The sequence below is a fragment of the Camelus bactrianus genome, chromosome 5, assembly GCF_048773025.1.
Source record: "Camelus bactrianus isolate YW-2024 breed Bactrian camel chromosome 5, ASM4877302v1, whole genome shotgun sequence".
Taxonomy (NCBI): Eukaryota; Metazoa; Chordata; class Mammalia; order Artiodactyla; family Camelidae; genus Camelus; species Camelus bactrianus.
Window position 1 is genome coordinate 35,778,954 of NC_133543.1, and position 24,604 is coordinate 35,803,557.

Sequence of the window (24,604 nt, forward strand, 5' to 3'; positions counted from 1 at the left end):
CAACCTTCTGCTGCAGGAAAATGGCGCATGAGATGATGGTCATTCCCCAGGTCTTGGATGCGTTCCTAGGACATGCTCCACCAGGTGAGGGTCCTTGGCTTCGTGCAGGAAAGAATTCAAGAGAGAACTAAAGTAGAGTGAAAGCAGACTTATTCAGGGAGATACACACTCCATAGACAGAGTGTGGGCCATCTCAGATGGCAAAAGAGACCTCAGGAGCTGGGCTCAAGTTGGAAAGTAAGAGTGGCCCTGGGGTGCAGGGGTGGCTAGTTTTTATGGGCTGGGTAATCACGTATGCTAACAGGTGGGAGGATTATTCCAACTGTTTTGGGGAAGGAGTGGGGATTTCCAGGGGTTGGGCCACCACTCACTTTTTGGCCTTTTATGGCCAGCCTTGGAACTGTCATGGCACATGTGGGTGTGTCATATAGCAGCTAATGTGTAATGAAGTTCAAGGTCTACTGGAAGTCGAATCTTCTGCCATCTTGGGCCTAGTAGGTTCTAACCAGTTTTTGTCCTATCCTGCCTTTCTCAATGGCTGTGTCATTCTTTTCATGGTTGTACCCTGTCCCTGTCTCACTTTTAGGTGCTAAAAAGTCTACAGTGATACATTTCCTAAGTTCCATCCGCTCCAGTAGCCATGGACAAAGACTCCTTCTTAGACCATAAGGCATCAGGGAGAAACAGAGGGAGAGAGAGAGAGGGGACAATTGAGAGATGGCTTCAAATGAGGGAATTGTTTTCTAGTTTTTTGGAAAATTACCAAACAATGTACAATACAAAAAATTGGAATACTTAAAATCCCCTCAAATCTTACAGACTGCTTACAAGAGTGATCTTTTAAGCTTTGGGGTTAATTCATCTTTGGGAAATAGAAGGCATTTGCTAAATGTCAGAAATTTAAATTGTAAACCATCATAGGAGAGACCTGTCCCCAGAGTAAAGTCTTTTGTGTTGTGTGTGTGTGGCAGGGATAGGTGGGTGTGAAGAGATGGCAGAGAGGCATGCCAGCTCTCAAACTAAAATTGGAGACATCTTATTAAACGAGAGGATCTCATACCCTCCGTGACTCACCGGGTAAACCCCACGATGCCTGGAGCAGTGCTGGGGCTGCAGAGGGACTCACGGGGACCTAACGGGATCAAATTCTGTGCAGGCCACTCTCGCAGTTGCCTACATTCTGTCACCTTTCCTGTCAGTTTTAGAAGGTTGATAGCAATGAGGTACTCTTCTTTATTGGGACTTGGGAAGAGAACACGCTCACGCCCACGGGAGGGAGGAGTGGGGTGGATGTGAGTCCTTTCTCAGCACTTTCTCACCACCCCCTGCGCACACTTCATCTGGTCTTTCTGCACGGTGGTTGCAGAATCTCTCTGTAGGGGAGATTTTCAGAGGAAAACCCAGGATAGAAAGAGCCCCAAGCTCAAGTCTAGAGACTGTAGGAGACAAGGATAACTAGGACCCTGGGCTGCAATTACATTAAAAACCAACCAACCAACCAACCAACCAACCAACCAAAAAACCCCCACAGGGCTCTCGTCATCTGAAAGAGGGGTTTTGTGTATTCAGCATTACACATTGTGATCTTTTAAAGGCTTTTTGGAAGGGGATGTTAACTCCCTGAATGGACAGAGCTGTCACATTTCAAAGCTGTTTTTCATTTTAATCCCCCTCATTTTGGGTCTGACATCCAGTGGTGATTCCATTACCTTCCATGGAGGGGAACAAACAGATAAGCCTACAGAAAATTGGAAAGATTAGCTTCTGAAGATGGCGCATTTAAGGCGGATTTTCAGCGCAGATAGAAACCCTTGGCAGTGTTGGTGCTAAGCTCGGTAGGGCCCTTTGTGCGCTGAGCTGGGCTCGTGTGGTCGGCGCTCCCCGGGCCTCACTTTGGGGTCCCCTTCTGCACGCTGATTTAGGTGGATGGAGACACGCTGCTTTTCCTTCTGCCCAGAGGGACACCTGGAGGCCTTGGAACGGTGCAGGCTGCCCTGCCGCCCCGGGGCAGCCAAGTGGTTTTTAATGAGCCTGTCTGAGTGCACTGGCGCTTTTGCGCTGCCGGCCCTCTGCTCGCCCATTGTGAGTGTTTCAGGAAACTGTCCTTCTTGGGAGGCTGAGGAGGCCGCTGGGGCCAGAACAAAGGGAGTCTTGTTCCGTGGCCAATGGCCTGGGTCTGGTTTCTGCTTTCACACGTGCTCCGAGAAGGCTACCTCCAGGAGTGGGGAAAGTTTTTGAAGAGGATTATACAGGATGCAAGTATTAAAACGTCTCTTCTTCCTGCTTTCTGGGAGAAACAAGACGATGGAGCAGTACCTTCCTTTGCTACTCAAGTCCCTCTCTGACCCTCCAGCCAACTCAGCTTGCCTTTGCTCTCTAAATGGGCAGTGCTGGTTCTCAGTTCCTACCTTCGTTGTATTTATTACCCCCATCTCATCTCCTCTGCCTACGTCCTCTTTGTCCTCAGTCTTACTCAGCCCTCAGGTTTGGTGTCTCTCAAGGAAGCCATCCCAGGTCACCCCAGCAGGACGGGACTTTCTGTTCTCTGAGGTCCTATGGCTCTTTGCTTCTTTACCACCTTTTCTCGTCTGAGGTGACTGTTCATTGTGTGTGTACACGTGGGTTTCATTTGCAAAGCAAATGGCAGAGAAGCAGTGAAGACCTCTGTGGAACAGTGCTGTTTTGTACACACACCGCATACCTCCACATACGCTCACACCACACACATCAGCACCCCTCACACCTACACAACCCACACACCTACACACTGCAAATACCACAGATACTACAAATATACACACCCCACCACACCCATATACATCCACACCACACACAGTACATATATCAGCACCACAGACACCCCCACATGACACACCTCCACACCACATACATCACACCCACCCACATCATATATGTGAACACACACAAATCAACCAACATCACACACACACACCTCACACCATGTACATTAACACCACGCTCACCACACACATCTACACCCCACAGCACACACAAAGATTGTGTTGACAGCCTCAGCTTACTGAGCACACAGGCCCCGCCACTCTTGGGCTTATGAACTGGAATGATCATCCCAGCCTCTAAGCCTGTGGAGGTTTGGGCGCCGCTGTCTCAGTGGGGATGGGGGTATTATTGTCCCTCCTCCACGTGAACGCGTGCTCCTTCTCATGTGAGTTTTGGGTAGAGTCTTCAAGGAGGCAAAATGGGGAGTGTCCAGACTCATCTGGGTCCTGCCTTGGTTCTTACTCTGACAAAGACAAACAAAGGACGTCAACACTTGTATGAGCCAGGAATCAATGAATCTGTTGAAAGGGGAAGCATCTAGGGAAACAGATTTGAGTCAGTTATAAACGATTTTTGGATTATCAATCATTCTTTGGCTGTGGGCCACTGAGGAGAAGCTAAAGGATTATGATGAATTATTAAAGAGCTCTGGGCGTGCAGGGGAGGGGATACACTATTTGGACTGAGGCAAGTTGGCCGCATGGTGTCACAGTATTTGACAAGACAGAGATCTGTAGTTTTCAGGGTAAGTACCTTTTCTGCCAGCAATTTCCACTGTCCAGAGCATATGGGGCCCAGTATTTGATTTGTTGTATGTTTGTAATGGCCTCAGAGAAGTGACATCTCAGTCATTTGGTTTTGTTTTCGTAAGATATATATATTAATGGCCTGGGGTAGAAATGTATTTTCAGACTCTTCAGGTCAAGTAAACCTCAACAACTGCTTAGCGAGAATGTGTTACTAGATGAAAAATATAATGCAAACATTTATTGTCGCTGAGCACAATAAATTATCCATGCTGTTTAATTTGAAGCGTACAGTAATTCTATGCAGTAGACACCGTGCCAAGTGTCATAAGCAGTGGGAGGGAGCACAAAGGCTTTGGCCACCCCGCCTGCTGGGAGTGCACAGTTAGGCTGAAAACCAACGTAAACACATCACATGATTTAGGATTCTTAGCAGAGAGGCATTCCAGGAGCGTGCCCGCTTTCCCAGGGCTCCACCAGAGAGCTTTGCCAGAGGCCGGATGTGTCTGAATTCAGCTTTCCTCTTCTTTGAACAGGGTGGAGGGTCAGGAATCAGGTGTGAAGGAGCCAGAACGTAAAGTGCAGTGTGGCCTGTAGTTAGTGCCGGGGCTCGCGTGACTTCTTGCTTTTGGTACCTCTAATGCGGACTTAAAAGTCAACCTGCCAGAGATGCACTAAGTAGTGACCCTCTGATAGAAAAAGAGAATGTGATTGAGGAAAACAAAGCAGATCTTCCAGGTACCAGGCAGATTTGGAGCAAGGATATTTGAGTCAACATTGTAAACGCTGTGGGGCTTCCCCGTTAGACTTAAGAGCAAACTGGCTTTTGTGTTTTCTTCTTCTTTTTTTTTTTTTTTGTTTTGTTTTGTTTTCTTTTTTGGTGGGGGAAGTAATTAGGTTTATTTATTCTTGGAGGAGGTACTGGGGATTGAACCCAGGACCTCATGCATGCTAACCATGCGCTCTACCACTTGAGCTATACCCTCCCCCTGCTTTTGTGTTTTCTTTTACTTCCATTTCTTCCCAGAGTTTTACAACTTCTGAAAAGCATGAGTGACTCTCTGGGAATGCAGTTGCTGGCGATCACTGCAGACGTGCAGACTGTGTGTGCACTGATGGGCTGTTTAACATATAACAGAACTTAAGTGTCCCTTTGCACGTGGGGTAGAGAAGGCTCTCTGGGAATTTTGCACTGAGGTCCTTGCTAAGCCTGTGCCTTAAGCCCTTCTAGAACTCTTCTTTAGGAATTGCTTTCAGGTCCTATGGTGCATCTTTTTGAAAGTCTTCTGAGGCGGCCAATTCTGAAATATTCATCTGTCCATCCTTACCTTAGGTAAAATGAATAGAAGTGGAAAAAGGGGGAAAACATAATAAGAGAATATTTTATAAGCCGATTTACATGTTAGAAACAGCCCAAAATTATTTGGAACAATTCAGGCTGGAAATTACAGGTTTTAAAAAGAAATTGATAAAATGGATTTTCTTGATTGGTTTGTAAAGTGCTCCTGAAGGTATTTCCGGAATCAGGTTCTTAGAAATTTCTGAGCAGTGATGACATGAATGAAACAACGTCTGTCAGCTCTCAAGGTGATTTCATTAAAGCAGATTAACCTGGATTTGTAGGTTCTGGTCGGTTTGTAAAAATTCCAAAACAAAGCCCACATTGAGTATGTTACAGTGACACATGTAACCTCATTCCTTCTGCTCTCCTTCCGAGCCTCCTTCCTCCCCACACGCTCATCCGCGTGCACGCTGGTCTGCTGCCCTGGGTGGCCGCAGGAGGGGTATGGGTAGACCTCAGGACCCCACAGAACACGCTCTCCCCTGCGGGGCTGAGTTGTCCCGCTAACTGTTGGTCTGTCGGCGTGTCACAGGGATCATCAGGGAGCAGGCAGTGCTGTTTCAGAGCCCCAGGTCTGGTCCCTTCTCTCTCTCCCTCGCTGCCCAGCACCCTGTAGCTGCCCGTGTTTGTGTCTTTCACTCACTAGGGGAAGCTCCACGACCCGCAGCTCATGGGCATCATCCCAAGGATTGCGCATGACATCTTTGACCATATCTACTCCATGGACGAAAACCTGGAGTTTCACATCAAGGTATGTGCTATCGATTGAGTCCCAAGAGAAGCAGCTGAGCCCCAAGTCATGTTTCTTTGCTTTCCTCTTTTTACATACACATAGAAGATGATTTTACCCATTTTAAAGGCCATTCCTGTGGTAAGCAGAGCCATCCTTATTTCATGACTCAGGCTGATGCTGAGGAGATATTGAGATAAAGTAAAAACCCTTCTTAGGTTGGCATCATCTTGACAGTTGCCTCAGTCCTACCCTTTACCCTGTGGATCTCTGCAGATATGACAGGCATGTGTCCATGATCAAGTGAGGACAACATTTCCCAAAGTGTGTTCCATGGAACACAGCCCCTCGTATTACCCCTAGGTGGGCTACCACGGAAAAGGCTTATGTGGCCAGAGAAGCTGGGAAAATGCTTTGTTGAACAATGTTAAATTTAGCACAAGCTTAAATACTCTACGGTGTAATGCAGTTCTGAAAGGGGGCATGTAGTATATTACGTTTCCCAGCGTACTTGACTGTGGGTATATCCCCCCCACCCCCTCTCCACCGTGGAGTCTGACAGACTAGTTTTGAAAAGCATGCTCTGAAAAGTATTGGGAAAGAGAATTCTTCTCCTCCTTGTTTTTTGTTTGTTTGTTTGTTTATTTAAAAAAAAAAAACCCAGAACCTATGTTCTGGCTTAAATTTGAATCAAAAGAGAAATTTGTCTTAACCATGGCTGTTAATTCATAACATTTGGTAGCAGGGGGATATTCATCAGCACTCCTTTGTTTGTGAGTGACTGAAGGCCACTTGTGTAAGCAAATAGAGGAAGTTGTTAAAAGATCCAGAATCTGACAGTAGGCATCGGGGCGGGGGGTTGTGGAGAAACAAGAAATCCAAGCCCTGCTTTTCCTATTTTTTTTCTTTTTAACTTAAAAAAAAATTGAGATATAGTTCACATACAATAAAATTCACCTTTTTGAAGTATTTAATTTGATGGGTTTTAATATATTTCAAAATTGTACACCATGATCACTATTTAATTCCAGAACATTTTCATTACCACCCCTAAAGAAACCACCCTGTTATAGTCCCTGCATTTTTACCCTCTTGCTTTATTTCTTCTCTTGTTCCAGACCATCTTGCAACATGGCAGCTCCTGCTCCACATTCCCTTGTTTCAAATTCCAAATCTCCCTGGGAAGGGGCCCATGGGCCCCGCCTCTAGTAGGCAACCCCTCAGCTCCAATTAGCTGTGTCCAGAATGCATGTGGCTGGTGGAGCCCCCACCACAGAGACTGAGGATGGGGTTGATAAGGGTGGAGGGTGGGGAGAAAGGGGCAGCTCTAAGAAGACTTGGAGCTGAGCACATCAACCAAAAGGCTGATCATCCCTGAAGGCTGGGACCCAAGTGTCCAGGCCCATCATTTTGGAGATGAGGAAACTGAAGTTCAAAGATGTAGAGCCAGATGGCCCGAGTGACATAACAAGTCGTTGGCAGAGTTGAGATTTGACTCTTGATGTGACCAACCCCACATGCAGTACCTGTTCCACTGTATTAAATTTACACCTTTACTTATTTCTGCTGTGTACCCTCCCCAAATTATATAAAAACAAGGTAACAGCTGTTTGCCCAATTAGAAAGTACATCTGGCAAATCTTTTTCCTGCCAGCTCCCTTTGTTAGCTAAAACCAGCTTCTCATCCTCGCCAGAGTTCTTTCTATCTGAGGATACAGAAGCTTGTGGCTTTGATGGGATCAAGATTTAGGAGCTTAGTGCATCTTTAAGGCTGTTTGCATTTAAATACCTTAAACCACTGTAGGGTTCTTATGGGATAATCCTGGAGTAAGATGTTAAACCAATTATTGCCCTCCAAATAGGGTCTCGTATTAGAATCTTATTAAGATAAAGACAGCCCTGGCATGAAGGGGGAGGAGAGAAGGAACAACACTCATATCTAGGGCTGAATTTTGCAGTCCACGTCCCTGTTCCGCATTTGTAGTCATGCTCTCTTGTTTTATAACTAATAATCCTAAGTGGGCAGGTTATCTATTGACTACTTCATATTTTGAACTGAGTAGTGACAGGTTGCATCAAGAAAAAGAGGCTTGATTAAGGCAATATTGAAAATCTGTTCCTTAAAGTGAGTCCCACAGAGGATTTAAACGTTATTTTCGACATGCTTTTCCTTGTGCCAAACAATGCTTATTTATTTTTCTTCTATCTGGTCTTACAGAGTATTGGAGGTAACAAAAATAACAAAATTAAAAGCAGCCACTATCTGCTATGGTAAAAGGAAGTTACTAAGTCAGAGTTCTTTTTCTGTATTAAATGTAAACAGGATTCTAATCGCCAGATTTGCTAATACCTAGTTCACAACTGCTTGTCAGATGCATTTAATTTTCCCTGTAACCCATGGAGATAAGGGCACATGTTTAAGATCTCAAAGATAACAGAAAAGTCTTAATGAAAATCAGACAGTTCTGAAGTACACAGAATGGGTTGGAACCAGGGTTGAGTTGGCTGCAGCAGAGCTGGGTTAGAGATGTCTTAGGTTAGAGGCCAAATAGACCCTAAGATTTTGGCCACAGGGAGAGGCTTCCAGAGCGGTGGGTCTTTCGAAGGTCAGGTAGATGTGTCTACAACAGAGAGGCTCAGCGTCAGGGCAGTTTGACTGAAGTTCTAGAGGCGGAGGTTGTTAGGGAGAGGACGCTCAGCTACAGAGTCCAGGGTTTGGAGCCGGGACCCCAGATCTCAGGGAAACAAGGGAGTCAGGAGGTTCCAGGCGGAGACACAGACAAAAGATACTGAACCAGGGCTGAGCTGGGTTGGGACTGGTGCTGAGTTAGTGATGCTCCCCTTCTGCTTACCTAGAGGTGGGGCTGGTCCAGAGCTGGGATGTGGGGGTGAGATTTCACCTGCAGAGTTACATCCCAACTTTACTTTTTACAACTTTTTAAATACCTTTTTTGTCCAATGCTCTGTTTAGATTTTTAAAACCCCTTGAACGTGAGGGAGAGAAAAGTTGGTCGGCAGAAAGCAGATGTAGACAGAGTTCAGAATCCTAGCGGGGATTTTTGACATCATCAAGTCTAGCGGCTTCCTCTGACAGATAGGAGCATTGAGGCTGAGGGCCTTGGTTACTTGCGAATTAAATCTGCAAGGTCACAGATCTAGTTAAAGTTGTTCTCAGATGTCAGCCTGAGATTAAGATAAAAGTCACCTGGGGAGTTTAGAAACCGATTCCTAACTCCTTTTCTCGGAGATTCTGATTCAGGACGATTGCAGTGGAGTTCACAATGTAAACAAACGCTGTGGGAGATGCTGATAAAGGCAGTGCTGGGACTGAGGTTTGAGAATAATTAATTGGAAGGCTTTCTTTCCTTCCCATGGTCTAATTGTCTTTTATTAAATTACATTTTATTCAAATCCTTCCTGGACTTCCCCAAACTAACCTGTATTATCAGCTCTCTCCCCGGTACTGTTCCGTAGTTCCAAGCAAACTGGCCTCACCCCCCCCCCCCCTTTCTTCATGTGGATGTTTGGGACCTGCTCCCTGCCTGGCCTGATGGGGCTGTCAGTATCGTGCCTACTGAGACCTACTGGCTTTTGACAGTTACTTGCAAAGGACGTGTACTATTCCAGCTGCTGTTGTACCTAGAAATTTGCTTGGTGCTCCTCTAAGGTGAAGAGGTAGGGTCCTCCTGTGAGGCTGTCTAACACAGGATGTAAATAACGCCTAGTGGAGCAGCAGGGAGCTGTGATGTGGAGGTGGAGAGTGGCCCCTGGGCAGGGACCCATAGAGCAAGCTGACAAGCATGAAGCAGAGGACTACAGGGCGCTGGCCGGAGCCCTGCCCTCTAGGGCTCTGAATCTTCCCTTGGTGGCCCCCTTCTTCCTCTTCGTAGCGTGACAAAAAGCTTTTACAAGTTCTAATACTGATGTTTTTGAAATGCAGCGTGGCATTTCTGTTTCAAAATCAATTTGTTTTTAATCAGGTTTCCTATTTTGAGATCTACTTGGACAAAATCAGGGACTTACTGGATGGTGAGTAACCTGAATTCTTGTCCTTTATTTGTTCTGTGACTAAAGTCCAGGGAGGTTGAAATGATGTACAGCACTTCTGCTTCAGGAATTTATAGAGATGTTCCATTGCCTTCAGGCTCTCTGCTTACTCTCAGCCAAAGCTTAAACTTCAGTTATTGCAAAGAGATTAGCTTTGCCTATCTTCTGTAACAATTTCTATTTTTCCTCCAACGTAAGGTCTTAACTTTTGTTTTCTTCTTTGCATGTCATCATTATCATCTCTGTAGTATCCAAGACAAACTTGGCTGTTCACGAAGATAAAAACAGAGTCCCGTACGTAAAGGTATGAGGAAAACTTGATCAATGATGCATTGATTTCTCTCCAATCTCTGTCATAATTATTGCATAAGATGCCCAATTACCAATAAAGTGCATGTAGATACTTAACCATGTTCCTAATATTTAACATTCATCTGGTTCAAAAATGAATGTTTAGTTTCTTCAGTCGAATCTGTGTAAAGCTGTCACAGATGTCTAATCACAGGAGCTAAGAACCGCAGAAGTGGACAGATGCCTATTACTCACATTTAAAGAGGCTTTGGTATCAAGCACAGTTGTTTATTCTTCGCAGCTAGGGGAAGCCCATCACAGCATTGTGTCTAGAATTTCAGCATCTCATTAAAGCTGGTGGCTAGAATGAAAAGCAAGGCAAGATTTCATCCGTTTCTTTTTCTATCATTGGTTTTTCTTCTTTATTTTCTCCACAGCTGTTGAGTATGGATATGTACTTAAAATCTGGCATTTCTTGTACGATTTACTTCTGGGCTTCCTAGCGTTTGCTCAGACTTCTTTTTAATGTGAAATTCAAGCCCTGAGCGAGGAGGAAAAGTCGTTGGATCGACCTTGCAGCCTTTCTCTCGATGGGCATCTCTGGAAGAGAAACAGGGAGATGTTCAGCTGTTTCAAAGTCTTGTCACTTTTCAGTTTTTCGGTGGCGAACCTGACCTGACTGTCTTGCAGGGGTGCACCGAGCGGTTCGTGTCAAGCCCCGAGGAAGTCATGGATGTGATAGATGAAGGCAAAGCAAACCGCCACGTGGCTGTAACAAGTAAGCATGGGCTGTGTCTCCTCCCCTCTAACTTAGGGCACAGACATCTGCCTACCAGCCAGGTCGGGTGGGGCTAATGTGTTCCAAGGGGAACAGTGCACCAAAAGGCAGTTGTAAAGCTGTGACCCACACCCCGACACGAGGGTGTGCACAGTCCCAGTGTGCCTGCACAGGTCGTGGGACATGGTGACTTCAGCTGTCCAGGGGACTCTTGGAACAGTTGGGTGACACTCACTGGGCCCTGGTAACAGCATAAGCTTGAACACTGAGGAAAGCAACCAACCAACCGACTAAAGGAGGAAAAGTAATCGTCTAAGTTCATTTACTTTAACTATGTTGTTGTTCAGGTTTAAAACAAATCCAAATCAACAGAGTCTATATGCCAGTCGTACACATGGAAAGAAACCACGTTAGATTTCTGCCCTCTGGGAAAAGGGAAAGAAATACATGGAGAAACTCAGAATGCAGAGCTGGGAACTTAACTGTAAACTTTTTGAGGCTTTGTTAACAACAGACACCGTCAGGTCAGCTGGTTTACCTTGTGGTTCGTTGCTCATCCCGTCTCGGAGAGGCAGGGCATGAGGTGGTATAGCAGCAGAGGTTCCGTGAAGTGATGGGGGCTGTCTGACTTATTCAGAGGAATATGGACAAATGAGAGTGAGTTCAAATGAAGAGGACCTGAAAGAACTAAGGATTTCTAGCTCTGAAGAGAGAAAAATATCTGGGGATGACATGTGGTTGATGCAGTATTTCTTAACATATTCTCAATGTATTCAAGGTGTTGACATTAAGAAACAGAGTTAGCTTGCTTTGTTTGATTTGAATGTGTAGATGCCCCAGGATTGTTGAAGCGACAGGGAGGCAGCTTTTGACCTACTGCAAGAAGAACTTGAATCCTTATCGCTGCCCCAAGTAAAGCCTGCTACCTAGAGAGGCAGTGAGTTGCCCGCATGGTGTAGAAGAGATTAGAGCATTTTTTGGTTGACTGGTTCTACGATACTTCGATCCAGAACTGTAATTCTCAACTGTTTCTCTACCCCAGTGAACGTATCAGATGATAGTATACATGTGGCAAATTTCATAGGTGAGCGTAGACTTGTATGTAGCATAGGTTAATCTCTACTTCTCTCTCTTCTGCTCATACACGTACAGGAAAGATCATAAGGCTGATATTCTCATAGTAATAGCGTCTCATTTGTAAAGAAGTTTTTCACTGTTCCTTAAGTGATTGTTAGTCGTGAATTATTCATGGGCTATCTGACAGTCCATCTTGGCCCCCCGGTTCAGAATTGTTGGTCCAGAGCACTATTTTTCTAATCATTCTAGTAAGGTGTTTTTTTTTTTTTTTTTTTATTGTGGTAGAATATACATAATGTAAAATTGACTACTTTAACCACTTTTAAGTGTACAATTTAGTGGCAGTAAATACATTCACAGTACTTGAAACCATCACCACTACCTACTTCCAGAATTTTTAATCATCCCAAATGGAAACTGAATAGTAACTCCATTGAATAATAACCCTACATATTGCCTCCTCCAACCCCTGGGAACCGCCATTCTACTTTCTGTCTCAGTGAATTTAACAACTCTAGGTACTTCATGTAAGTGGAATGATACAAGTCCTTCTGTGACTTGCTTGTTTCACTTAGCATAACGTCTTCAAGGTTCTCCATGTTAGCATGTATCAGAATTTCCTTTTTCCTTAAAAAAGGCAGAGTAATGTTCTGTTGTGTGTATATACCACATTTTGTTTATTCACACATCCGTAGGTAGACGTTGTCTTGCTTCTACCTTTTGGCTATTGTTCATAATGCTGCTATGAACATGGTTGTATAAGTATCTATTTCACTTCTTTTGGGTACATACCCAGGAGTAGAATTGCTGGATCACGTGGTAATTTTTTAAGGAGCTTCCACACTGTTTTTCATAGCAAGTGTACCATTTTACATTCCCACCAACAGTGTGCAACAGTCTAAGTTTCTCCATGTCCTTGCCAACACTTTTTATTTTCTGATTTTTTTTTCTTTTTAATAATCATCCTAATGGGTATTAAGTGGTACCTCATTGTGATTTTGATTTGCATTTCCCTAATGATTAGTGATATTAAGTGTACACCTGTTGGAGAAATGTCTATTCAAGTCCTATGCCCATTTTTTAAAATTGGGTTGTTTGGGGTTTTTTTTGTTTGTTTGTAAGAATTCTTTATATATTCTGGATCTCAAACCCTTATCAGATATATGATTTACAAATGTATTCTCTCATTCTGTGGGTTACCTTTTCACTCTGTTGATAACATCCTTTTACACACAAAAGTTTTTAAGGTTGATGGAATTCAATTTATGTATTTTTTTCTTTTGTTGCTTGTATTTTTTGGTGTCATATCCAGGAAACCATTACCAAATCCAATGTCATCAAGCTTTCCCCCTGTGTTTTCTTCTAAGGTTTTATAGTTTTAACTTTTACATTTAGGTCTTTGATCCTTTTTGCATTAACTATTATTTATGGCCTAAGGGAAGAGTCCAACTTCATTTTTGCATTTGGATATCCAGTTTTCAATTTGGGGAAGAGATTATTCTTTCCCCATTGAATGGTGTTGACAGTCTTGTTGAAAATTATTTGGCCATGTTATGTGAGGGTCTGTTTCTGGTCTCTCTATTCTATTTCACTGATCTATTTATCTACCTTTGTGCCAATACCACACTATTTTGATTACCTCTGTTGTAACTTTTGAAATCAGTAAGTGAGACCCCCAACTTTGTTCTTTTTCAAGATTGCTTTGGCTATTCAGAGTCTCTTGAGATTCCATATGAATCTTAGGATGGGCTTTTCTATTTCTGCAAAAAACATCATTGGGATTTTGATAGAGATTGCATTGAGTCTGAAGATTGCTTTTGGTAGGATTGACATCCTAACAACGTTAAGTCTTCTAATCCAACAACAAAGGTTATCTTTTCATTTATTTGTGTCTTCTTTAATTTCTTTTAGCAACATCTCATAGTTTTCAGCGTACAAGTCTTTCACTTCCTTGGTTAAGTTTATTCCTAAGTATCCTATTCTTTTTGTTCCTATTTTAAATGGAATTATTATTTTTTTTTAATTTCCTTCTCAGATTGTTCATTGTTAACATATATAAATGCAACTGATTTTTTTTACATATCGCTTTTGTATTCTGCATCTTTGCTGAATCCGTTTATTAGCTCTAACATTTTTGTGGAATCTTTAGGACTTTTTTCCCACATAATTTGGTTAGATGGTTTTAAGAAATGATTGCTAATGAGGGTCCAATAAGGCAATCACTGGGATCTCTGCCTGTCTGGTGAACAAAGGCCAGGGTCCAAGAAGATTTTTATTTTTGGTACTTGGTTCTAATGAAGCACATTTCATCTTTGAGACCCTCTGTGCACCTAGCATGGGTTATAAAAGTGTATGTCTTAATCCTTAAGAAAGTCATAATTCTTCCTTAAGAAAGCTTATGATATCACTGATAAGACAAGGCTTACATACGAAGGAGGTGGAATATATCAGGTACTAATCACGATGTTGAGGGCTGGGGGACTTCAAGTGAGACAGGGAGGAGGCTGTGAGCTCTTTAAGGGAGAGGCAGGCTGGATTGGGAGGCTGGGATGTCAGAGGATGGGGACTTCAGGCAGAACAGGGAATCTGTTGTCTTAAACCTCTGGCTATGATTTTTAGATTCATTTCTTTGCCATGTAAAGATATTTTAAATCCTGCATTTCTAGAATGAGTGTTAAAAAGAGGACATGGTGGTCTCAGATAATTTTTTTAATTGGGTAGACTTTAAAAAATGGAGCTACCAGGCATGATTTGTTGTGCTTTTTTTGAAAGGCTTGCTACCTAAATGTATGTGTTCTTTGTAGAGCAGTAAACTGTTTTCCTTTTCAGACATGAATGAACACAGCTCTAGAAGTCACAGTATCTTCCTGATTAATATTAAACAAGAGAATGTAGAGACTGAAAAAAAACTCAGTGGGAAGCTTTATCTAGTTGATTTGGCTGGGAGCGAAAAGGTAATTGGTTCTTTATTTGTATTATCCACAATTTCCCCCTGTTATTTGCTTCAGCGTGCAATGGTATAATTTTTATGCCTTTCGATTCCCTGGTTTTAAAGAGCTCTTAAAGTTTCTGATGTTGTGCCAAGATGTTATTAAATTTAACCTTCATTTCCCTGCTCTTTCTTTTCTGGTCCTGAAGTCTCCTATTCACGTCACAGGAGGTACTTTGAATGCCAACTCTGATTTATGCCTAATAAGCTCTGATGATGACATTAGGCAGGTATTGGTGTGAACCTCGCCTGGCAAAGGCAGCTGCACAAACACGGGAGGGACGTGAACTTCAGAGAACAGGAAGGATCTCCGTGTTATAACAGGTTCAGCTAGGAAGGGGCTCTGCCGTTGGAGTGTGGCGGTCCTGCCTCTGCAGGTTTGTTTGCTGATAGAAGATCTGGAACAGGGGGCTCTCCCTGCCTCCCCTGCTTCTCTCTGCAGAAGGCACGAACTGACTGCGTCCTGTGTGGGCAGCCTTAATTCCTTCAGGCTACGGGGCCTGGTGCCAGTGTTTTACCATAGTCCTGACCCTTCTCTGATTTTGTCAGGGTTTTCTTTTGGCATCTGTGCCCTGTTAATGCTCTCCCAGGCACTGGCTGAGGACATCCTCCAGACCAAACAGGCTTCCCAGAAACTCCCACCTGCCCACTCCCAGCCTCACTTCCGTAGCACTACTAGAGGCTTCTGCTGCCACACCCTGGCTGGGGGCCCTGCCCTCCTGGGGCGACATCACAGAGTAAGTACCTGTGCACAATGCCACGTGGCCCCCGTCATCACTGACATTGTGCTGACTGTCCCCATCAGGGCCAGCCCTGAAGCTCGGTCAGTCTCCCAAACTGTGTAATTTATCCCCACTCACTGAGTTGCTGTACACCAAGTTATGGCCACAAACATCCGTGTAAGTAATGGCCACTTGGATTGTCCTCCTGTGTGCATTTATAAAGCCTTGAGCAGAAAATCTGGATAGTCCTAGTTGGGAGTGGAAAATTGTGCTGGTCCAGGCTTGTCACTTCAATTAAACAGACGCCCACCAGAACAGGAGTTCGGAGCAGCATTGCTTACTTCTAGACTGACCGTTAGCAGCCAGCGTCTGCCTTGCTTCCACACTTGCTCTATGGGTCCTGACAGAGTTCCCAGTGACCCTTTCCCTCTTCCCGAGCTTGCCCTGTTAGCACAGAGCTGAGTACTTAGGGCGCCGATGCAGCTGAAAAGTGCTTCATGCTGGCAGTTGAGAGTGGAAGCCCGCACAGTGTCGCTGTTGCTGGTGATATTTATGAGGTCGCGTATGTCGTTTCTTATGCTGTTAAACATCTGTTTTCCTTGCCCTAGGTGCGACTGCATGAATCTGTCAGCGTGATCTAGTAGAACGGAGCTCTGGGTCTGACTGCCCCTCTCCCCTAAATAGTGTTCTTCCCTGGGGTGGGCAGCATGACATCCCTGGAGCTCCTTTTGTCTGTAAAAAGAAGGTGATTGTACCTGACTTGCATATTTCATGGAGTTAAGATGGGTTAAATATGAAAGCACCTTGAACAACGCTGTGAGAATAGACTATGACTGTTTGTGACCCAGCAGCTGTTACTTCTTCGTCCATAAGCAAGGGTACCCACACACACGAGGTCCAGAGAGATGAGAATCTGTCCTCTTTGAAAATATCCTCCATCTAGACATGCATTCAACTCTGTTGTTGGGAGTTTCCCCTTTATACATAATTGGCGCAGTTTAAAACCATTTCTGTGCTTTTCTTTCTTCAGAGAGCAGCCGCTCCCCCTGCATCATTTGTCCAGTCAGCAGAGCTATGAATCATGTTGAGTTCCCCTTTTTCTAGCGTCTGTGAACTGCTCTCTACCTAAAGCAAATGCCGTAAATACGAAATTACCAGTAATGACACAGCCGAGGAGGAAAGGTGCACGGTCCCTCTGCTGGCAGAGGAAAAAAAAGACAAGTTCACTATGTAATACACGTTTTCTTGACTTTCCCTGCCTCATCAGGTATTTTCCTTCTCGGATGATTGCTCTTTTTTTCCTTGCCGTGGGAGTAAGTAGGGAAGGAATGGAGAGTCTGGATAACCATTCTTACCGCCTCAGGTCCTTTGCCTGAAGTTGGAGCTTGTGATTTACACATTCTCAATGCGTCCATTCGTTGTGGCCAGGACAGCGTCTCCTTTCAACCCTTCCCCGGCGTGGAGACAGTGGTTCAGCCTCGCAGGACCCCAGCCTGTCTGTAGTGACAGTGCTCTTGGATCCTCGTTTCTCTGGGGTGCCCCTGGGAAGCATCTGCCACCACTCCACTTGAGGCATTTCAGCCACTCCCCTGAAACCTAAGTGAGAGGGAAATGACAACGAGAGAGGACAAATCCCCAGCCTCAAGCATGAGGGACATTTTATCACCATGATTCTTTCTTACTTTTCTTTTTCCTTGTGTTCCGGGAGGATTCGCGTGGGCCCCTCCTCTCCGCTTGCCCTCCTGTGCATCGGAGTTTTCTCCTCAGCTTTTGCCATCCTGTGCAGCTCTGTTTTCTCTTCTCTCTGGTAGGTCAGCAAAACTGGTGCCGAGGGAGCTGTTCTTGATGAAGCTAAAAATATCAATAAGTCTTTGTCTGCTCTTGGAAACGTGATCTCTGCCTTGGCAGAAGGGACGGTAAGTGATCCTGTCCCCATCTATTAAATGTTATTATGGGAAATCGTTTTTTGGGTCCACGTCCTCTCTCTGCCACACACCCCAGGGATTCATTTGTTTTTGTTTAAAAGGGACAGGGGAAATCCTGGCTGTGGGCACTGCCCTTGCTAGGAGATCTAGCCCATTAAAACGTGTTAATGGTGATGCTAATTTCATATGACCCAGGTCCCAGAATGGGCATTTCTAAATTTTGGCAAGAGCCAGAGACCAGGCAACAAATTCTTATTTCACACGTTTCTGAGCCCAGTGCTCCCATCACTAACTTGCTTGCCTCTGTGTTTTTCCTTCGAAGGGTCTGTAACAGCCGATATTTTTTCTTTTCTTAAATAGAAAACACACGTGCCATACCGGGACAGCAAGATGACTCGGATTCTTCAGGACTCTCTGGGCGGGAACTGTAGAACCACCATCGTTATTTGCTGTTCCCCCTCAGTCTTCAATGAAGCTGAGACCAAGTCAACGCTAATGTTTGGACAAAGGTGTGTGCGGCCTCTCGTAACCTATATGCTCTGAGCTGGGTCTTAGGTGTTAGGAGTGAATGGCAAGAGGCTAGAGTCAGGGAGGAAACAGTGAGGAAACAAGCTGCCTGTTAGTCAGTTGCATCTACTGGGTGATCTGTCAACTTGAGGCATCATTTATTGAGGCCAAAGGAATCATTATGTTTAAAAAAAAAGGTCAGAAATACGCTTATCAAAGGTGTAATGTTAAGAAAAAACACTCACCCTTGTAGATGTGATTGTTGGTAATTCAGTGGAGTGTTACTTTTCTTGTTCGTGGGTTGAAGTCTAACTCTCAGATTCACAGGATTTCAAGTACACACAACTCGAGTCTGGTAACCACCACTTAGGATTGAATGGTAGTACTACTGCCACCAGTAACTACTTTAGTGTTTGGGAATCCATTGCAGATTTGCTGACAGAACAACCGAAACTGAGATGAATGTAGAGTAGTTGCATAAAGACAACAGGGCAGTGGGGAGGGAATCCTAACACTCACCCTGGGGGTAGGAGATACAGCATGTATTCGAGGAAGATGGCAGCCGTCCTTTCACCTACAAAAATGTCCAACAGAGCTTTCCTAGATATCTGAGACGTGTTATTAGGGAGGCAGCGGGGACAGTCAGTAATCCTACAGCAACATTCACAGGTATGAGTTAGTTCATCCCTTCCTTTCTTGCCCAAGACCTAACCTCCTTTATTCACGATCCCTCAGTTTCAGGCGTTCAGCCCCATTCTCTCTGCATGGCTACCTCACATGTGGTTCCTAGAGTGCTTGGGTGCTGTGGATTGGGGCGATCTGAGCATCTTCAGGACTCAGTGGGCTGAGCTCCTGTGGGCTCCCACCCTGAGGTTGGGAGAGGTGGATTCTGCCTCCATCCTTCTGGTCAATCTTTAGACAAGTTACTAGTTCTGCGCGGGCTCCAGCTGCCTTCTGCATGGAGCACTCTCTCTGCCTTCCTCCTGGGAATGTGCTGTGTGGTTATGCCTGAGAAAGAGTTTAAGATGCCTAGAGAAAGGACAGATGGCGGTGAGCATTCTGGATGGGAGATTGTGATGTCTTGTTTAAACCACATTAAACAACCCCAGTCATTTCCTGAACCCTCAACAGAACATAGAATTACACAGTCGTGGCACCTGTGGGATGTCTAAATAAATAATAATTACACTGAACTGTTGTAGAACTAATGTATCTTTTAAATTGGATTTGGGTCCTTTACTTCCTCTCAGATCACTTCCTTGGTTAGCCAAATGCTTAAGTCAGTGGATTGTAGTAGGATAACACCTACTGTTCTTGGGGGTTAGGGGATGCCTATACCTGGCATCTGCTTATGGGAAACACAGAATACTGTGGTGATCATCCTGCCTGCCCCATCTCTCCTGGTTTCTTAAACTTAAGCTTTAACCACTTCCTCTGAAAACATGTTTGAGGAAACCAGCACCAAATGCATATATAAAGGAAACATCTCTTTAAAAATTTTTTCACTTGCAAAGCAAAAATAAACTGCATCTTTGCAAGCCAGACTCCTCCTGGGGCGTGGGCTCTGTCTCAAGGCTGTTGCTGTTGGTAGTCATTTGCAACTGTCTGTAAGGGAGAGTTTTAGGTAAGAGTCCAAATAATTATTTTCTTTCTTCTGATCTCAGTGAGGCCTTTGTCAGCATCGTTATTATCACTAGCTTTCTTTTTTAAAAAGGAACTAGCATGTGCCAGGCATGTCAAAAATCCTCATAGAAATTTGGTCGGGCAGGCATCCTTCCCCTTTGTACAGGGATGGAGTTGAGGCTGGGCTGTAAGCCATTAGGTACTGCCCCTGAGGCCACACAGCCAGTAAATGCTGGATGTTGGAGGACGAGACTGTATCATTTGACCCACAGCCTCTCCCATGCGGGCTGCTTGACCAGGAACCCTGATGAGCACAGGCCCCTGGGGTCGGTTACTCCAGCTTTGAAGCTAAGCTCTGCTCCTGACCTGTTCTCTCTTGTTTTCTCTTCTCTCGGAGCCTCAGTCTCCTTGCCTGAAGGAGGAAAGATAATAATGCCTACTTCTTTTTTTTTTTTTTTTATTAAAGTGTAGTTGATTTACAATGTTGTGTTAGTTTCCAGTGTACAGCAAAGGGATTCAGTTACACATATATATACATATATATGTATATGGTCTTTTTTCATATTCTTTTCCATTGTGGTTTATTACAAGGTACTGAATGTCGTTCCCTGTGCTATACACCTTGTTGCTTATCTGTTTTATACAAAATAGTTTATATCTGCTAATCTCAAGTTCCTAACTTATCCCTCCCCCTTTTTCCCCTTTGGTAACCATAGGTTTGTTTTCTATGTCTGTGAGTCTCTATCTGCTTGGTAAATAATTTGCTTGTGTCATTTTTTCAGTTTCCACAAATAAGTGGTATCATATGTTACTCGGCTGTCTCTGTCTGACTCACTTCACTTAGTAAGTGATGATGATAATCTCTAGGTCCATCCATGTTGCTGCAAATGGCATTAGTTCATTCTGTCTTGTGGCTGAGTAGTATTCCATTGTATAATTATAACTCATCTTCTTTATCCATTCATCCATTGATGGACACTTAGGTTGCTTCCATGTCTTGGCTATTGTAAGTAGTACTGCTATGTACATTGGGGTGCACATATCTTTTCTCTAGATATATGCCCAGGATTGGGATTGCTGGATCATATGGCATCTCTGGTTTTAGTTTTTTAAGGAACCTCTGTACTGTTTTCTATAGTGGCTGCGCTAATTTGCATTCTCACCAACAGTGTGGGAGGGTTCCCTTTTCTCTCTTGAGTACAGTGCCTACTTCTGATGATTGTTGGGAGGATTAAATGAATTGCTTCAGTTTTTACTTAGCACAAGGGCTGGCATGTAATAAGATGTTGAGTGATTGCAAGTTCCCCTTTTCCTCCATCTTTCAGCAGGCTTGGGAAAGTCACGGTCATGGATGGGACTGGACTGAATATGATATAATGTACAGGATATGACTGTCATATAAGGAACAGGACTGAATGAAGTAGACTTAGAATTAAATTCCTGTAATGAACGATTAAAGAAATAGTGCTAATAGTGGTAATTTGGGATTCCGGGAAATAAATAGTACGTCAGTTGTGTTTTCAAATGAAATAGGTCGGTCTGTATTCCTTTATCAGCACCATCTGGATACTGGGCTCCATGAGGACAGGGACTGTTCGTCACTGGCATCAGTTGTCCCAACCAGCACCCAGCACAACTAGGACACAGTAGGTGGTCAGCAGATCAGTGTTACCAAGTAGATGAGCAGATGAATCTAATGCTTGTTTTGTAGAATTCCTTAGAACATGAATGTGGTTGCTGAGCCATGACACCATCATGTCCAGAAGTTTGGTTAGATTTACATCTGATTTGTTTTCCCACCTGTACTTAGAAATGTGTGAGGTTTTGTTCCCTTGCCTCCATCCTTGACTTAGTTAATGGATTCTTCAAGGACATCTAACTTCTCTGTGGGGCCAGTACCTGCTTTGTTGTTAGATATGCCCGTTGAACCTAATTACACAGCAGACACGAGTCTGAGCATCAGGTTAGACATGGTATCTGATAGCTGGTGAGATCAAGCACTTTGAACTCAGAAAAGACTGCCGGGCACCTCCCAAATTCAGTGTAACGAGTGTTCATTATATTCTTGTTGCTAGACAAGGGGTGGCCAGACCTAAGGGCAGCACGCAGCTCCGTTGCTATTGCCATATGATTCTTTCCAGGACAGGAATAGCGTCCATGTTTGTTGCTAGGCTGTACTGTATTGATGTTCTGCATAAAACAATAATAGGTCCTTTGAAGCAGAAGAAACATGGCAGGGTGTACAGACGCCTGAGGGCAGCCCACGGAATCAGCACTCTTCAGGACTCTCGATTAGGTACCAGAATTTAAAGGGAAAGCTACACCGTGTCGGCTTCTTGGTTTCAGTGACGTATCCTAGCTCTTCTCTTGGGTCAGGCCTGTCCCCTTCAGTCCCCTGAAGGCCCAGTGTTGTGCTGGGAAAGAAGTAGAGCCATTTTCTGTGTTCTCAAAGAACTTTTAATTTGGGCAAGGAGGAAATTCAGGGCAACACTTGAACTTCCAGGCAACAGAGAGTCAAAATCTGTACTCTTGTCGAGAGGCTGAACACTTCCTGCTTTAAGGGCTGGGGACTCAAATTAGGGCACTTTCATTGATTTTTCTATTTCATCTTGCTTTCAGCACTTCATTTTTGTAGTCTTTAATTACTCTTCCAAAGTACTTTTATAGCACAATTCGGAAAAGATATTTTTAAATTTTAGAAGTATAAACTCAAATCACCCAATTATCTTGGAAGCCTGTTTAATGTACCTTAATTTGGGGTGGTAATGAGGGGTCAGGGAGCCTTGAGGGGGTGGGCCAAGCGGTTTAGAGAAAGCCTGAATCAGCATGTCTTTGACAACAAGAGTTTTGATTGATGTAGCATGAATAATTCAAAGGCTTTATTTGTATGTTAAGTGTGAAAAGAGAATTGATAGTTTAGGGAAAGTAATATTCTTTTTTCCTTTCCTGATGAGCACTTTTTGAAAAAAGAATTGTGCCATTTCCTGCTCAGTTTAATGGCAGCTGGATTAGGCAGAGCCTGAGTCATGTACATGCAAAATGCCTGTTACCAGAGCATGATAACAAGTTACCTGCAGGACTCGAGCAAGCACTTTGGCCAAGGGAGATGCTTGGCTACAGTTTCGACATAAAATGAAGAAAGACTCAAATCACCCCCCACTGGGGGGCCTGTTGCCAAAACACCGATAGGGTTAATTTTTGCTCTTGGAGGAGGAAATGCTGTGGATGACCGTGAATTTAACCAGGTGCCAAATCTTCATCCAAGTTGGTCATTTGTTAATGTTTCTCAGCAGACAAGAGCTTTTCAAAAGACAAAATTTAAAGCCTTTGATTTCTCCTTCCCTAAATCCCCCATTCATGAGCAGGGAAATGGCCTCACAAGGAAATGGGATGGTGCTTTGTGGCAGTCGTGTTTCCAGAAGAAGGTTAGGTGGGTATGTGGGAACTAGGACCCAGAGCAGATTAGAAGGTGTGATGTTTTTATGTGTTAACTTGGCTAGGCTGTAGTAGCCAATTATTTCATCAAACACTAACCTAGGTGTTGCTATGAAAGTATTTTGTAGATATGCTTAACATCTACCATCCGTTGATTTTAAAGCACATTGCCCTTCATGACATGGGTGGACCCTATCCAATCAGTTAAAGGCCTGACGAGCGAAATCCGAGGTTTTCTGGGGAAGAGGAAATTCTGCCTCAAGACTGCAGCGTTAATTTCTGGATGAGTTTCCAGTGAGCCAGTTTCTTCATATAGGTAGATAGCTAGATCATTCATCTGCCTACCTGTCTATCATCTATCTATCATCTGTCTGTCTATCTGTCTATCTGTCTGTCTGTCTATCATCTGTAAATCTGTATCTATCCTGTTGGTTCTGTTGCTCTGGAGAACGCTGACTGATAGAGAAGGATGTTGGACTGCCCTCTCTTACCCCTCAATGGTAGTATCTCAGTCTCTTTATCTCTCTCACATATACACCATTCACAGTATAGAATCACACATTACAGATTTATTCTATGCCTTGAAGGGTGGGTTTGTCAAGAGTTTCTTGTTTAAATGCCAGTGCTATCCTGGGGAGGGAAGGAAAATGCTGAAAACAAGAGGTAGGAAGCTACCAAGATTAAACATCTTCCTGGCTTTTCCAGAGGGGACCAAGGTAATTTGAAGAAACTCCAATAGTATGTAGTTTCTGTATCATTTAGGATTGATTATGGCCGGAAAGTTTGCGTATAGGCAATTATTGAGGACATACATGGGAATGGGATTTATTGAGGACACAGTGTTGTGAACCGGTCGTGCTAGGACTCCTCCTCTTCAGCAGGGGTTTGATTCAGGTGTTAAATCAGAGTGTTGTCACTTTGGGGGCTTAGCACAGGTGGTGGAAATGGACCTGATCAGCAGACTTGGAAGTCTGGGCACGTGCTTCTGAACACGTAAACTGCAAGTTCAGTGACAGAGGGACTGAGAGGTGCTGGGAGGACATAACAGAACACATGAGGACAGGGAAGCAGAATCTTCCTCCTTCCATCCCAGTGGAATATGTTAGTAGAATCCTTTTCTGACTTACCTTTCTTTGTGTGGGGATCTGTGTGGACGATGTACTGTGGCCTCTGCTCTTTGTCTGCTGAGCTTGGTCTGCCTTCTCCAAAGGTGGTTAACATTCGTTAGCCTTGAGATCTTTTAAAAACTGGGTCCTACTTCCCTCCCTGTGGGGAGAAGAGATATATCTGGCCCAAGCCTAGATCATGTATTATTTAAGTGGTGCTGAACTGTCTAAAGCAAGCTGAGGCAAAGAAGAACTGCAGAACAGATACCTGATCACTGTACCTTCAAGACTGGGCTCATTTGTGCTAAGTAGGTCTTGATATTAAGCTATAAACCTGATATTAATCAAAGTTCTTCCCTTAACCAGCCTTTGGTTAGGATTTTGCTCAGTGTCTGCTATGGTTTTAGTCTGTGGAACAGGCATTTAATTCTGTATACAGCTTAGTGGCTCTGGTTTGAAAAGCCAAACAGAGGATCTTTGGAAA

At 44.0% G+C, this 24,604-nt stretch overlaps 1 protein-coding gene across 1 annotated transcript in view; it reads left to right on the forward strand.

Moving 5' to 3' along the window:
• Positions 1 to 24,604, forward strand: part of KIF5C (kinesin family member 5C) — a 145,774-nt gene that overhangs the window by 56,380 nt on the left and 64,790 nt on the right. The window contains exons 4-10 of the mRNA XM_010950260.3: positions 5,537 to 5,641; positions 9,601 to 9,649; positions 9,916 to 9,971; positions 10,649 to 10,736; positions 14,643 to 14,767; positions 17,336 to 17,440; positions 17,810 to 17,958. Of these exons, the coding sequence (XP_010948562.1) occupies positions 5,537 to 5,641; positions 9,601 to 9,649; positions 9,916 to 9,971; positions 10,649 to 10,736; positions 14,643 to 14,767; positions 17,336 to 17,440; positions 17,810 to 17,958 (677 nt within the window). The remainder of the gene's footprint in view (positions 1 to 5,536; positions 5,642 to 9,600; positions 9,650 to 9,915; positions 9,972 to 10,648; positions 10,737 to 14,642; positions 14,768 to 17,335; positions 17,441 to 17,809; positions 17,959 to 24,604) is intronic.